Source organism: Brachionichthys hirsutus, chromosome 6 (assembly GCF_040956055.1).
Source record: "Brachionichthys hirsutus isolate HB-005 chromosome 6, CSIRO-AGI_Bhir_v1, whole genome shotgun sequence".
NCBI classification, from domain to species: Eukaryota; Metazoa; Chordata; class Actinopteri; order Lophiiformes; family Brachionichthyidae; genus Brachionichthys; species Brachionichthys hirsutus.
This window is the reverse complement of record NC_090902.1, coordinates 1,419,888-1,435,261: the sequence shown is the minus strand read 5'-3', so window position 1 is coordinate 1,435,261 and position 15,374 is coordinate 1,419,888. Positions and strand designations below refer to the sequence as shown.

The following is a 15,374-nucleotide window of genomic DNA, read 5'->3' as shown; positions in this document are numbered from 1 at the left end:
GCAGCCATCGCCACACCCAAATGTCTTAAATCCGGCTCCACACACCGTCCTCGCCCATTCACTGATTTCTGAGTCTAAAAACTTGAATACGTTTTTGGATGTATTCTGAATATTTTTCCGGCACTTCTCACAGGGATTTTATTATCCTTAAAATGAAACGAAACAAAATATATACAGTAAATAAAAGAATGAATTAATGGTGCATGTGCTTTGTAGCATATATTACATTATGGTAAACATTTATTTCTACCTGTTAATCACAAAGATTGCTTTGAATATAGGACACTAATATTCCCTTATAACACACACAGATTAGCTCCACTAAAGAATTAAAGAGAAAGCTCTGCTTTAAAATTAATCTAATAGCCGGATGAATAGCTGAATATAAGAGGGAGTGGCTCTCGATCATCCCTTTAGTCCCTCTTTGTTACATGTTGGATGTAATTCGGGTTAAGGGACCCTTGAGCAGTCGATGAATAAAGATGAGATCCTAAATTGGGATCTGTCTCTCAGTACTTCATCAAACTATTCTACTTCACCATCAAAAGGATCTTATTTTTCACAGATCCAAATCTGCGGCGCAAAGCATCCGTCGTCGTTCCATTCTCCGTCTCCCGATGACGCAGGCACCAGTTCTCCACAGTCCTGCTTCCCGCCGTAGCTGTTGGGCTGCCCGGCCTGCCAGTACCTGACGGAAGAGATGGCGGAGACGGTAACGTTTTCCTCCTCTGCTCTGGTTCACGCTCATTTTCACAGACGTGGTCGTGCCGTTGTGATTCTAAACTTCACCCCTGCCTGCTATCAGATCATCGCATCAGATGATGGAGTCGGCTGAAATCTCAGATGCATTTAAGGTTTTGTTTTGTGAGATACTGTGAGGTACTTCTTCAAACATCCTTACGTTGTGGTGACCGGGTTCCCATCCACCCAAATCCAGTGCCCCTCATCAATCATGTCGGTCAGGCCGATCCAGGCGTTCTGGCTCGAGTTCACCAACCTGTTGATGAACGCCTGTGAACGTCACACACAAAGAAGACACAAATGTTGTCAGAGCCCCCTCTAGGGGAACTGCAGCTGATTTTTACCTCCACCACGGTGGAGGTTATTTAATCCGGCTTCGGTTTGTCTGTCTGTTGGCAACGTAACTCAAAACCTTACGGACGGATCTGTATGAAATTTCTAGGCAATGTTGGGATTGTTACCAGAACCTGGTGATTAAAATTTGGTGATGATCCATTCGAGATCCTGGATTCTGTATCCATTTGAAATTGTCATTAATATTGCAGTCAATGGAGCTTCAAAATTTGTTCCTCAATATCTCGGTTGCTTATTGACAGATATTTATGGAATTTGACACAGTCATTTAGGGTGGGGATCTCTATCTCACAACGGAATTTCATCTGGATAGGATCCGGATTGCGGATACTGTCGCGATTTTTGTGAAAATGCAGGTACACATTGCGTTTAGCAGGATTACGGAAAAACTGCTGGATGGATCTTGATGAAAAAAAATCTGAAGATGGGTCTTGGTCTAACTTAGATCCCATGAGAGCGATCTGGATACCTGTCTGGATCCGAAAAATATCTGGATTTTCCGATTTACTTATAATGGAGGCTTTTTCTTGTAAAATCTGCATTTAATTCACTCACCAGAAGTCAGAGTCATAAAGGGGTCCGATATGAACCATCATGAAACATGTCTTCTGGTTCTGATCCAGAATGAGGTCAGGAACAAATATTACATTTTAACATTAAAACCATTTATGGATTCAAAAATGAGTAAAAATCAACTCTGGTTCACGTTGACTTTTGATGGTTGGTGTATAAAGATACCAAGAACAATCTAGAACCTCCTGGTGCTGATCCAGATCACCATGTGGACGGTGTAGATCCAGTTAGGAGGGCAGTGAGCTGCTTGGGGGAGGATTGTGCTCTTTGAGTGTTTTTCTATAGTTCTCCAGTGAAATTAAGAGGAAGTGACTGTATGAATAAACCCCGCCCCTCCCCATTTAAAGAGCTTGTTAAAGGCGGGGCTGCTTCACCTTGATTGACCCTCACCCTTCTGCTTCACAGAGGTGTAATGGGGACATAAATGAACCTGTTCGTCTCGGCTGTTGACCACGATCAGATCCGCTCCGTTGGCGACGCAGTCTTGTCTGCTTAGCGTCCAGTTCTTCTTCTCCGTGGAAACAAAATAACATCCGGCGTTGAACTTGATCCAGCCTGTTTGACAGAGCCGACCTGTGCAAAGTGAAGACAAAAAATATAAAATAAAAATACTAGAATACAGAATCCCCGGTTTATAAACGCACGCCAAGCGACGAGAAGCGCCTCACTTCGCCTGATGGTGTCGATCATCTTCAGCAGCTGGTCCTCGTCCGTTACCAGGCCGGTGTAACGGGCCTGCAGACCATCGTAACGGGTTTGTAGCTGCTCTTGGTCGCCCCTCAGTGAGTTGTAACTGGACTGAAGACGGTTTATTCTGTTGCTCAGCGTGTTGCAGCTTCCTTCCAACCGGGCTGCGCCGCTCTTCAGGGAGGAGTGATTCCTCTGCAGCTCTTGAAAATGTCTACGCTGTTTGTGCATCTCTCTTTGCAGGTGATTGCATTTGCTCTGCAGCCGTTCTTTACTCGCCGTCGCGTTGTCGTAGTCGCTCTGTAGGTCCTTCACCGTCCTCCGCGCGTCACTGCAGCTCGCCTGTAATTGAGCGCGCTCTTGTTTCGAGGTGTTGTAGCTCGCTTGCATCTGGTCCCGCTCGTTTTTCATTTTGTCGAAGCCGGTCTTGAGTCGATCCCTTTCGGTCGTCAGGAAATCCGTGCGCTGCTGCAGCCGCTCGTTTTCTCCCGTCGTGTTGCTCTGCCTGGCCTCGCAGCGTTTCCTCTCTGCAGTTAAAGCTTCGTAGTCGCTCTGCAGGCGATGGAACCGAGGAACCGAGCTGCCCTCCGTCGGTTCTGCCGATGAGCCATGGATGATTCTCTCATCTGGAAGATGAAATCTTTTCATTACTCACTTTTTTTCCTTCTGAGTTCTCAAACACTCAAGATATTTGTAATTTTCGTCGTGAAAACGCTTACAGTAAATGATCTGTCCGATGTTACCAGCCAACAGGACAGAACACAGCAAGCCGAGACTTACAGTCCAACATCTAGAGGAAGGCTTTTTCCTCTGAAAATCTGCTAAAGAAAAGGAGCAGCTTAACATTATTTATACCTGTATTGATTATGATAGCATTCTTAGCCCTCCAGCTCACTGGTGAGGTGATTATAGGTAATCATTAAGTCTTTCTTTCTTTCAAACCTAAGCCTCTTCAGGTGTTGATGCTGTACCTTTAGTAATGAGGCCTTCCATTGTGAGACTCTTATTTAAATAAATGTCATCTTCGATTTCCATCACATCCATTCTGATGATCGTCTCACTTCTTCCCTGTGAAGTGGATATAAAGCCACGATTACAAAGAAAACCCCTAATTTTATGTAAAACAAGGCTCCTAGTAATTATTTGTAATTCCATGATCTATATTCTATAAATACGGAGCCCAATAAGATGCTACGCTTTATTTAAAATCCTTCCCAATTAATTCAGTGTTTGCTGCCAACACAAAGGAGCATTTGCATTATTTGAAAACAGTGTGTCAGAATCCATAAAATGAGTTAATCCACGCGCTTAACTTTTAATGGGATCATTTGATTCTGCAGCAGCGATGATCAATGCATCTCTTAAAACACAACTGGAGCGACGGTAAATCTGGTCTTTGTTGAATCTGCAGGTTTAAATTGGAAATAATCTGTAAATATGTGCTTACCTGGGACCTGGGTGAAAAAGCAAACCTGCTTCACACTGAGATTTAATAGCCCTGAAAATGAATGTGCCGTCAATGCAGCGTTATTTATTGCTCAGGAAACAGGATGCTGCTTCTGTTACTGTCATCAAATGTTTGACTTTATCTGAACTCCCATCGATGTGAAAAAGAACACATGTTCCGTTTAGGTTGCAGGTAATTTTCGGTCAGAACTTTTGAAAGGGACAAACTGGAAGTGGTTCCATTCCAGGCTGCGGACTCTCATCCTCTGTGGTTTCTCTTCCCTTTTCCCACACATCGACTTCACGCGGCGGTTAAACGGAGGACAGTGCGGCCGGTCATGTGACACAATCAGTCCGTTTTAAAGGAGGAAAAATGGCTTAAATGTTTTTTAAACTGCGCTTAAATGTGTTGTGGATAAGGTAAAGATTCAAGAGTAGGTAATGTGCATTAAATATAATCATGTTTATAAAATCTTTTAACATTTGAAATGGATGTGGTTTAGTCAAATTAAAAGCAATCCTGAGCATTTTTATGCACTTTTAAGATGTCTTTGACATAATTATAATTTTTTCACATTTTTATATAACACAAATCAGTATTATTTTTTATTATTTATTTTATCTGTTTCCTAAACACCTAAAATATTATAATTGTATTTTATCTAATGTCAGAATATTTGAAAAAGCTGATACGACAGGAGAACCAAGTGTTCTCAGTGGGAAATAAAATAAAGACAAAACAAAAACGGTAAAATTAAATGTATAAAAAATATTAAAATATAATCATAAAATCAAAGAACAGAAAAAGTTTTTTTTCATCAATGAATTGATGAATGAGATGGTTTCCACTTGCCACTTCTTCACTTCTTTCATTTAATATCCATACGATCAATAAATAATAGTGTAATAATGTGCACCATTTCTTTTTACAATTTACTGTAACTGTGGAGTATAATAGAATCCGATAACACAGCCCTGAAATACAATTTACCTGAGTTAGCATATTTTTTGTTGTTAGCGATTATTGAAGGTTTAGCATGCAGCTTAGCATGCATCTTAGCATACGTAGCATCTTTAATGCAGCGGTTCTGGGTGGAAAGTGAAGCAGAGAGGAGGTCCAATCATTCCTGGGTGGTTTTATTTCCATAGAAACTTAGTTTAGTTTAGTTTCATTGCAGCATTAGTCTTCAAGAACCTCCGCCGTTAGCTTGTTAGCAAGACGAAGCAGTTTTACAGGATGAGACTAAAATAAATGATGCATGAATACAGATTGACAAAATGAATGAGGCGCATTCTTTTTGTTTTATGTGCGAATATCCTCTATATTAATGCAAAGAAGCGTTTATTGAGTGAGACGCAGTTAGCTGAGGTTGTGCCGAATCTTTATTTGTGTAGCATTTGATGCTTTTGAGGCCAAACAGAGGATAGGAGAGATAGGAAACGCCCTGACGTTGGTTTCAAATAAACAAGCTTTTAAGTAATTCAATGACTTTCATTGAGATTAAGAACAGAAGGAGACTTTGCCAATCAAACAGCGTTTATTTGATGCATTTTCAATTAGCATAGGTTCACGTTTGCACGTAGCGTGTAGAGTCTGTGTGTTGTCGGTGGCAGCAGACGGAAGATGAAACCTTTTGGTGGAAACATCTGGATCGTCCTGAGGGGAGAGGCGGTAAAGGGATGTGGATTGTGCCTCGGAAAGATGGAATGACGCTCTGAGCACCGGAGAATGATAATTGGCCACATGGCGGTGTCAGGAATATCTTTGTTACTCCGTTGTCACCAAAGTTAATTTGCAAAGATGGAGCTGCTGAGCTTTGAACAAACGCGTTAAGGGCCTGCCTATAACGAGTCGTCGTCACACCCGACTCCATCTCATCTGGACTCCGTAGGCTTCAAGGTTTCCCAGTGGGAAAGACAGTCCCAGGAGAGGATGGGCCGGGCCGGGGTGGGGTGGGGCGTTGAATTCAGCCACATGTGACGGGTCACATTTCAAGACAAACCCGTTTCTTTAGCTCCCGACTTGACAGGCGACGAGCTCCGATGCCGCCCTCCCTAGTGAGGCGCCGCCTCTGTTTAGTTAGTCATGAGATGAGACCGCTTGCATCCCCAAGGAGGTTCCGGAGGAGGTGTCGTTCTCCTGTGAACTCGGAGGCCCTGCTTTACATTCATCCAGGGGGATTATGCGCTGAACTCTGCCTGCCGATTATCCCGAGCAGAAAGACGAGGCTCTAAAAGGCAAGCGTAAGGAGAAATTAAAACCTCAGGTATATAGTAGAATCTAAAAATAGGACATAAAAGCAAGCGAAAGAAAAAATGAATCTTCAGGTAGAATAAACAAGGAATCCAATGTTCAGTCTTTCTTTTCCACGATTAAACCTGCGCTCACTTCACTGTATGAACCTGGACTGTTGATGTGGATTAGCAGCAGGCAGATCCCGCGTGGAGGAGAATGTCGAGTTTTGTCCGCTTCCTGTCGGATGTTTAATTAGCCGTCGGGTTCAATCATTGGCAGAGAGTGAATTACAGGAAAAAGGGCCGCATGCAGATCTCACTGACGTCTCACACTATTTATCGATGAGCAATATTTGTACAATTTTCTTTTTTGACACAAATGTTTTCAGCTCTGTTCTTTTGTGCTTTTTTTTTTTTTTATCTGTTTGGATAAATGATTTAAGGACCTGCAAACAGGAACCCTGGAAATATGGAAATAACAAATTCTCCTGTAAACTTCTGTGCCTGTGAGGTACGAACCTCCGACAGCCGTCTCCGCCGCAGACGTTGTCGATGGTTGCGAGAACTCTCGCCTTTCTTTCGTTGCGTTTCTGAGGTGTTATTAAGGTGTTGGAAGCCGTGCGTGCGCCGATGCCCCGCCTCCCCTGCGAGGATTTTAAATGAGCACAAAGGCAGCGCGTTGGATTGATCTGCTCTGCTGATACAAGGTAAATATAATCTGCTCTTAAGCTTCGCAATCAGTCTGTTGATTCAGCGCCGTCATCATTTTTCAGAGCTTCTTCAATCAGCTGGAGAGATTTATTGGCTTGTTTTATATCGAGAGCTGTATCATTATTGTCATCAAACAAAGTTTTCAACAAAGTTATGGATTCAGAGCAGAAAAAGCAAAACAAAGTCTATAAAGAATATAAAAACCAGAATGTTCCCTTTTAAGTAAATTAAACCCAAACTCTCATTCCAAAAAAACACACCAGAGGATCTGCTCTCAAGGTTCTCACAATGTTAAAGACAAAAAAATAACCAGATTTGCACCCTTATTTGGCTCCGCCCCCAAATGTTTTCTCCAAACTAGAATGCAGAAAAACAAAGAGCAGCTAGCACAGAAATCCTAAGTACATTTAGGACGATGATGAAGCTGGGAGGAGGAGGAGCACAGATGTTGTTTGGACCATCTGGATGGATGATTTCACACCTTATTGCTTTCATTCCTCATCAGCAGCGAGTGAGAGGAAGTCTTTATTGATTAGAAAGCCAGACGCCGCAGCAGATGCTCCGGTGATCCGTGGAAGGAACTCTCGATCTCCACATCGGAGCGGGGGGGCCGTCGTGTATCGTTTCGGTCGACCGTTTGTTTTCGGCGGCGCTTCCTGCTAGAACATAAAAGTGCGTTTGCTGGTTTATTTGGGGGAGGAGCTTATCAAGATGCTGGTGATGCAGCGCGTCTTCGTGTTATCGCTCGGTGTTGGCTACGACCACGCCACGCTCCGTTTCAGAGGCGCATGGCTCCAGACCCGGCAGATGCCGACGCGCCTCCTTGCAGATAGAATCTGCTCCGCAGCAGCCAAAACAAAGGGCCGAAACCCAAGGTTGGGCGAGGAAGGAAAGGGATGTTGTTCGCCAGAGTTCCTGCTGTTGGCTTCACCCAGGGAGAGATGAAGCTGCACGGGTTGCAGCGGGTCGAGGCGACCGCATCAACGGCGAGTTCTGGTTTTCAAAGTGCTGAAGTATGGATCACACAAGATGGGTGGGACCAAATAAACATGAAAGAGCGATGACTCACGCGGACCACACTCCTTTAGCTTTGAAGTAGCTGGTTCCGTCGTTGTGCGGCAGACGGATCATGCGACCGATTTAGCTCGGATGTCGGCAGCTCCAGACGACGGCCCCGTTTCATGAAGCAGGAGAAGCTGGCACGTCTTACGGCTTCTGAATCTGCACTCTTGCTGTCAGGAGACAATTCCTCTTCATCAAACCCGTCGAAGACCTGTCGCTTCGGTTTCTGTTACACAATGAGCATCCAGGTGTCGATAGGAGCATCCAGGTGTCGATAGGAGCATCCAGGAGTCGATAGGAACATTGTGGAGCCGATAGGAGCATCCAGGAGTCGATAGGAAGATCCAGGAGTCGATAGGAGCATCGTGGAGTTGATAGGAGCATCGTGGAGCCGATAGGAGCATCCAGGAGCCGATAGGAAGATCCAGGAGTCGATGGAAACATCCAGGAGCCGATAGGAAGATCCAGGAGTCGATGGAAACATCCAGGAGTCGATAGGAAGATCCAGGAGTCGATAGGAGCATCCAGGAGTCGATAACTAACTCTATTTATAAACTCAGTGAGGATGAGATTTGTGCCTGCAGAAAAAGTCAAAGAACCTCTCAGAACCTGGACAAATGAAAGTGTTCTTGTGGAACCGGGGGGGGGGGGGGGGGCGCCCTGTGAGATGAATGAACTCGGCTGCCTTTGCCTCCGGGCTTCAGGACCCGGCGTTTGATTCCAGCTCCTAAAAGCCCGAAGCAGCGATGGGGGGGGGGGCACTTTCTGCGCTCCTCGACCTCCAGGTGTTCTCCGCTCTGCAGCTGAGCGTCTGATTCGCTCTGCTGGCATCAGACACGCCCTCTCTCCAGGTCTCCGGGACCACACGGCTTCGTTTACCGCTCGCCTCTGGCAGCTGGGTCGGACCCCCCCCCCCCCCCCCTCTACTGGACTTCTCCGTATTTACTGAAAAGGACAGCAGATTTTATCGACCACATTTATCCCCTGACTCATCACGTTTCCTTCCGTCTTGAGTCAGAATCACTTTCCGGGAAGGAGCACCGAAGAAGAAGTCCTTACTTTTCATTCTGTCAAACGTTCCCTCTTTCGGTTCACAGCCCCCCCCCCCCCCCCCCCCCAGGGGAGATGATGGCTCATGCAGGTGACCTGGCTCACCGCACGGCCCACGAACCCCCGAGGGGGCGGGATCAGGCACAAAGCTCCCGCCCGTCAACGAGCCCCTCCGTTCCCAAGCATCCGACGGTGTTTCTGTGTAAACAGCGCGAAAGCCTGGCCTTTAATGAGACATTAGAATAAAGAGATTAGAGCGCTGACAGCTACCTCAGAGGAGCTGAGGGGGCTTCAACCACGGCTGGCCCGCCGCCCAAACGCCTCCATCAAAGACCGGTGAGGAAAGAGGACGGCTGTGGGGGGGGTGACTTCCCCGACTGTACCCTCACTTCCGCTGAAGGGAGGAAGATGAAGACAGCGATGCTGCAGCGCTTCCAGGTACGTCACAGACGGCTTTCGTTTTCTCCACTGAAAAATAAGACGTGCTTCTTTATGTTGGGACATAAAAGGACGCACAAAGTGAACATTCTAGGCAGCAGGTCATGCTTCGGAGACACAACGGGGACAAAAGAAGCAGGAGGAAATCACGGACCTGCTGCTGCTGCTGCTCCTGGTGGCGTTGGAGGAGAAACAACAACAGATGAAATCTGAGATAAATGCTGAGTGCGGAACGATCCCCCCCCCCCCATCACAAAGATACCGCAGGAGCCGCGCACGTGATGGAGGAGGCGCCGTCGCCTTTGTGTTAGCAGCGTGAAACCCAATGCCGCTTTACAGAGAGGACATCTATCTCCAGGAATGCACCAGTGATAAAACGGGATCGTGTACGCCGGCGGCGCCGCAAGCCGCGCATTGTTGAAACCTAATTTACGGTCACTGTTAAAACACGTAGCGCAAGTAAAGCATTCCACATCCCTCGGTATGTTCACACAAATAAACTGGATATTTCATCACCATCCAGTAACTGAAACCCGAACCTCGTCCCGGACCGGAGGAATCATCGCTTCACTAAAGTTTTACCACCATATTCTTGATATTAAGTGTAACAACTGTCGTTGTTTAGCCCGCATTCTGTTGGTAATGCAGCGCTACAGCCAGAAGGTGGCGGCAATGTGCCAGCAGACAGTCTGCGACCACCGATAGATTAAAAACAATGAAGCAAAGCGGAAAAATAACTGAGGAAAATGGATGGATGATGACCAAGAATAAAGTGCTGAATCATGACATAGGAAAGTATTTTGCATTGGCGACGCATTAAAGGGATTATTTACTGGAGCCTTAGATTAGCAATATAGCAAAACCCCTAAAACAGCCTTTGGTGCAGAAAACATTCTGAGAGACATCTGTTAGTTTAATTCACACGAGTGTCGAGCTGCATGAACACTCGTGGTAAATTGGAGCAGGTAGAATTATTGGAAGATATTGAGATTAGCATTAAGATTACGCCTGGGGGGGGGGGGGGTACGCTCACAGAGCAGGCTTTTTATTACCTAAAACGCCGACATCTCCCAGGAAGCATATTTTTAATTACAGACGTGACGAGGGAGATTTGAGGGATTTCATTTGCAGCGAGTCTGTCGTACCCCCCCCCCCCCCCCCCCCCCCCACATAGAATGCTGTACAGAACTTCTCCTGACCTCAGTGGAACTCTCGGCAGAAGCTCTTCCAGTCCGTTGCAGAGGTTGTTTCTGGCTTGTCGTGCAGCAGATGGACGTTTATTTTGTCCAACGCTCCCTCATCAATTCTCGGACGAGCTCAAGGCCCGAGTCAGAATGGAGTTCTTTACTCGGACTTGAAAAGTCTACCCCTGGGCGCCTCAGGAGCTACTTGATCCTACTCTAACTCAAGAAATGCTTCCGATGTTTAAACTTGCTTAATGGGGTGCCTCAGGGACCCATCTGTGCCTCTTCTCTTTTTCTACCCCCCACCACCGAGGCACCATTTTTGATATGTGATCGCTGATTCAAGGGACACAAATCAAGGGATGGCGTCTCCCTGGTGGGAGGTACAGCCTGTGCCCGCCCACGGTGGACACTTGAACATAACACTTTCAAACCTATTATTTTCTACCTTGGCACACTAGAAATCTATCCCCTGGTAATAATAGAACCGCAGGAGGCATTTAAAGAGGTGGCTCCATATAAAGGTTTACATGCTTCAGCTCTGGTCTCGTGTGACGGCAGGAAAGAGTCCCCGTAATCCTCTCTAGATCAGCCTCTGGGTTCTGTCCTCGCGCCTCTTCATCATCAGCAAGTGGAGATAACGAGGCCGGACAGGGAAGACGTCCCGAGGATGAGTCGCGCAAAGTGTTGCCGTCAGCCTGACAAGGAGCCCAGTGTTCCGTTGTGATGAACTATTATCCCGCACCATTTATCCGTCCGTCTTCTTGCTCTTATCCAGGTCGGGTCTCCGCAGCAACAAGGCGAAATGTGTTCCGGGCGTTCCTCTTCCAGCTCTTCCTGGGGAATCCGGAGGCGTTCCCAGACTTGATGAAACGTGCGGTTCCTCCAGCGGATTCTGGGTCTTACCCAGAACCTCCTCTCAGTGGGACAAGAGGCAACCAGGGGGCATCCTAGTCAGACCGGACCACCCTCAACTGGCTGGACTGGAGGTGATGGAGCGAGAGCTCAACTCGGAGGCCCTCGTCCTTTTGAGGTTGGTGTTAGGGGTCGGGATTAGGGTCAGGGGCCTCATGTTAACTCTCATCTATATAATCCCTGTGTGGCGCCTGTGTAGCCACCACAGCCTACGTAGCCTCATTGCTGTAGCAGCTATACTGCTGTCGCTAACGGAAAGGCATTTCAAAATAAGAGTCCAGGGAGAATGTGAATAAAGAGTCCAATGAACAGCGGCGTTATTTGTCTCCGTCCTCTTCTGTCCTCTGCAGACGACAGTTTCATATTAGTTCCAAAGGAGTTAAGAAGCGCATCGTTCTTTTTCTGACTTTAAATACGAGGTCTTGTTGTTACATACTGCAGATATTAGCCAATGGCGACTAAGGAATTCTCCTAAAACCTATTTATATGCTATTGTAAACCGGTTTGTTCTGTGTAAATACTGTATTTGTAGATTCATATTATTAATCTTATGTTTTAAATCTGTATCATTTTGCAGTATTTGCTATCTGTGCCTGGTCCCATCAAAAATGTTCCAAGTAAAACGCATCGTAGTCGACAGCTAATTTTCCTTTGGACGCCATTATTTGACTCACTGATTCCCCTCCGGACTCTCAACGACTTAGTTTTTACTGCGTTTGCTTCAGCATGACTCTCTGCGTCCTGGGATGAAACAGATTGGGAAAGAAACAAGGTTGTAAACAAACGTTTCACTCAACCAGTGAAGGTGGATGATTTAAATGAAACAACAGTGACACCAGGTGGACAGATGTCGATACTGCATGCGGCGGAGCACATTTATGCAACTTCATATTTCTTGTTTTTTTCCACATACAAATTTCTAATATTCGTATTATAACGTAAAAATATTCAAATATGTGCAACAGATTTGCTTAATCTGGATTAATCTGAAGTTAATGGTGAGCTCGGTCAATGATTATTCTCACGGTTTGCTTTTCTCGTCATCCTGGAGATGCCGGATCGCTCGGAGGTGTGGGGGCTCGTTCAACTTTTCCCGCTCCAAACTGGGAACGCAGAGATGCAGCAGACATGCAGCAGACATGCAGCAGACATGCAGCAGACATGCAGCAGACTGGGAATGCAGACATGCAGCAGACATGCAGCAGACTGGGAATGCAGACATGCGGCAGACATGCAGCAGACATGCAGCAGACTGGGAACGCAGACATGCGGCAGACATGCAGCAGACTGGGAAAGCCCGAAAGCCACCGACCGTTTGGTTGGTCGGCGAGTGATATTTCCTCACGCTGAGATTCCTTCGCTCCAGCCGGCGAGCGGAATGCGGGAGACGCCAAACACGCTGGGGAAACAGCAGGACCTCGCATTAGCATCCGACAAGCCAGAGGTCGGGCGGGTAGAAAACCAGGACGATTTAAAACCCAGAAGCTCGTTGGACAAACACAGACGGGCCCGCCGCCGGTCGTTAGGAGAGAGGCCGGCCTTGTTTCCCCAACGGCGAACAATAACCTTTCTGTAGCTCGCGTTTTCTAAAACGCTCCTGTCGGCTGAAAGTGAAACCAGCGACTCCTTGTAAAGTATTGATTTACCCTCCTCTTCCCTGGACGGATGAAGGGCCTGACCTTCAAGTCTGGGAAATTCGTTTTATTCACGCCGTGGAACACGTCACTTGAGGAAATTTGCCTTTGATATTCTGAAGTAATCTCTTCGAGGGGGATTTCACATTTTTTTCTGGCATCGGTGTGAAGTCCCCTCGATGAGGTTACTTTGGGCCGTCAGTCTGCCCGGCCCACATTTGGAAATCAGCGGAGCCAAAGGTCGCCTGGTTTCCCGTTCTTTTGAGCGCCCTCATAAACTTTCTGTCTGATGGATTTACAGGACCGGGGCCTTTTATATTTCTTTCTGCAGCTGCTCCACACTCAACACAACACTGGTTTTCATTGGCCGGCCGGTTTTTGCTGCAGCTACAGACATGAATGGCGCATCCTCTGAGGGGCGTGAATCTGCTCGGAATGACCACGACCATTTAATCATCGTCTGATCCGAGAGCAGTCAGAGGGTCCAACCTCTGACGGCCCAAAACGCTCGGGAACAATTGGAAAATAATCTCATAATAATAATAATAATATTCATGTTGAAGTAAATTCATTTGTGTGGTGCCTTTAAGACACATTTCACGCATTCAGGTGAACAACATGCACCTTATTTTACCTGCTTTTACTTCTCACTCGGTGTCAGATCCGGGTCGCGGCACCTTTTATTTATATCGGACGCATCCTGAGAGCTCCTGGCTCAGCCCCAGTAATCGGATTAGCTCGACGTCTCCTGTGTGTGTGTGAGGGGGGGGGGGGGGGGGGTAATCCACTTTGATGCTCCGTCTCCAACCGGAGAACCGAACCTGCGGCGGGCCGAGCGGCTCCACCGGTACAGTGCTCCCGGTAACTCGATTACAGAAGTTGACTCACGTCCTGATTACAGGAGCCACAAATGGTCAAATATTAAACCCGAATAAACATCGATTTGTCTCGTAATCATCCTCTTGTAATGTCATTTTCACGAGATGGAGGAAGTTCAAGGTTCGTGTAGTCGGACGGATCTTTTCAGTGCACTTGCCTGACGCAGCGCCGACCCCCCCCCCCCCCCCAGTCCCCCGTCCCCCGTCCCACGGACATTCATCATGCGTGTGCGCTTTTCCACAGTTTTGTCTTCTCCCACATTGCAATCAATAAAAAGCAGCAGCAGAAACGCTCGCAGGCAGAAGTTCAGAGACATCTGTTCAGTGCCTCATGTGGCTGCAGGAGAAGGACGATTAGCTGCTTTGTGATTCCAGACCTGCAGGAAAGAGCGAATGAACACATTAAACATGTTTAATGTGTTCATTTAACATGTTTAATGTGAGAAATGCACCAACAGCGTCTAATATTTAGTCAGGGTGCTGCTTATCCCACCGTTGGAGAAGTGGAGAAGGTTGACCCCTCACGGGAAAAGCCGAAAGTACAGAAGTAGATGCTCGCAAAAAAAACTTCATTCAGTCATCAGTCGTGCTCTAAATATCATTTAGAGCCGCAGCGGTTTAGTTTGTGATTTTATACCGCCCATCTAAGACTAATTAAAACTTCTGCAGGCTCACACTCAAAGCTCAGAAGCAACTTAAGGTAAAAGGCTGCCTTAAAATAAAATAGAAAGTATCTTCAGCTCTCCAATGCGTGTAATATTCTGAAGTACCGCCATCTGGCCTCTAGGTGGCGGTGGTCACCCGCTTAATGGAGCTTCAATCCAGGCCACTGCAAATATTTCACCTTTTATAATTTACCATTAAGCCCTTGATGATAGACAGGTATACAGAATAAGAGCAAACTGAAACATAAAACTGAGGCTTAATCAGCAATTTACAATTAAATATTTTAAACTGAAATACGATTTTTATGTGACTTTTCCACACGTTTTTACTTTTTGTTACAACAAGGTTTAGTAATTTAAAATAATGATCCAGATTGCGCCTTGATTTTGCTGTAAAGCGTTTCTATTCACGCGCGCCCGTCACGGAGGTAATTCACGCGCGTCCGTTACCTGGCCGTCTTCATCCGCGCGCGGGGGCTCGCGCGCTCGCGCCGCACAATGGAGAGAGAGAGAGAAAGAGAGAGAGAGAGAGGAGCGGTGGGAGGGCGCGCAGGAGCGCCGCGACCCAATGGGATCGGTGATGGGAGGGAGTTTGACGAACTCCGGCTTTGTTCTAACTTACCGGGGGGACTCCTGAACACAATATGACCGAAGCGCCCGGACCGTTATTCCACGGGACGGTGCGTGGGCTCGGCCGGCTGGACACACTGAGCTCCAGAGGCTTTGCGCTCGAACTCTGGATCCGTTTGAGGCGCCAGAAACTTTCCTTCTGCTCCGCCGCGCTTTGAGAAATGACATCTG

General features: G+C 46.8%; 1 protein-coding gene across 1 annotated transcript; it reads right to left on the bottom strand.

The window, feature by feature from the left end:
* Positions 1–552: 552 nt before the first annotated feature.
* On the bottom strand, positions 553–3,399 carry LOC137895328 (CD209 antigen-like). Its single transcript, XM_068740809.1, has 6 exons — positions 3,327–3,399; positions 3,075–3,173; positions 2,337–2,981; positions 2,099–2,241; positions 902–1,011; positions 553–688 (listed from the first exon to the last, which is right to left on the bottom strand). The coding sequence occupies exons 1-6, from the start codon at positions 3,397–3,399 to the stop codon at positions 553–555; spliced, it is 1,206 nt and encodes a 401-aa protein (XP_068596910.1).
* Positions 3,400–15,374: the final 11,975 nt, after the last annotated feature.

Excerpts from the sequence above, each read along its gene's own strand:
- LOC137895328 (XM_068740809.1), bottom strand. The coding sequence starts at position 3,399 with ATGGATGTGATGGAAATCGAAGATGACATTTATTTAAATAAGAGTCTC. Across the intron at positions 3,174-3,326 it reads GGAAGGCCTCATTACTAAAG|ATTTTCAGAGGAAAAAGCCT; the intron begins GTACAGCATCAA and ends TTTCTTTAGCAG. Across the intron at positions 2,242-2,336 it reads GATCGACACCATCAGGCGAA|GTCGGCTCTGTCAAACAGGC; the intron begins GTGAGGCGCTTC and ends CACTTTGCACAG.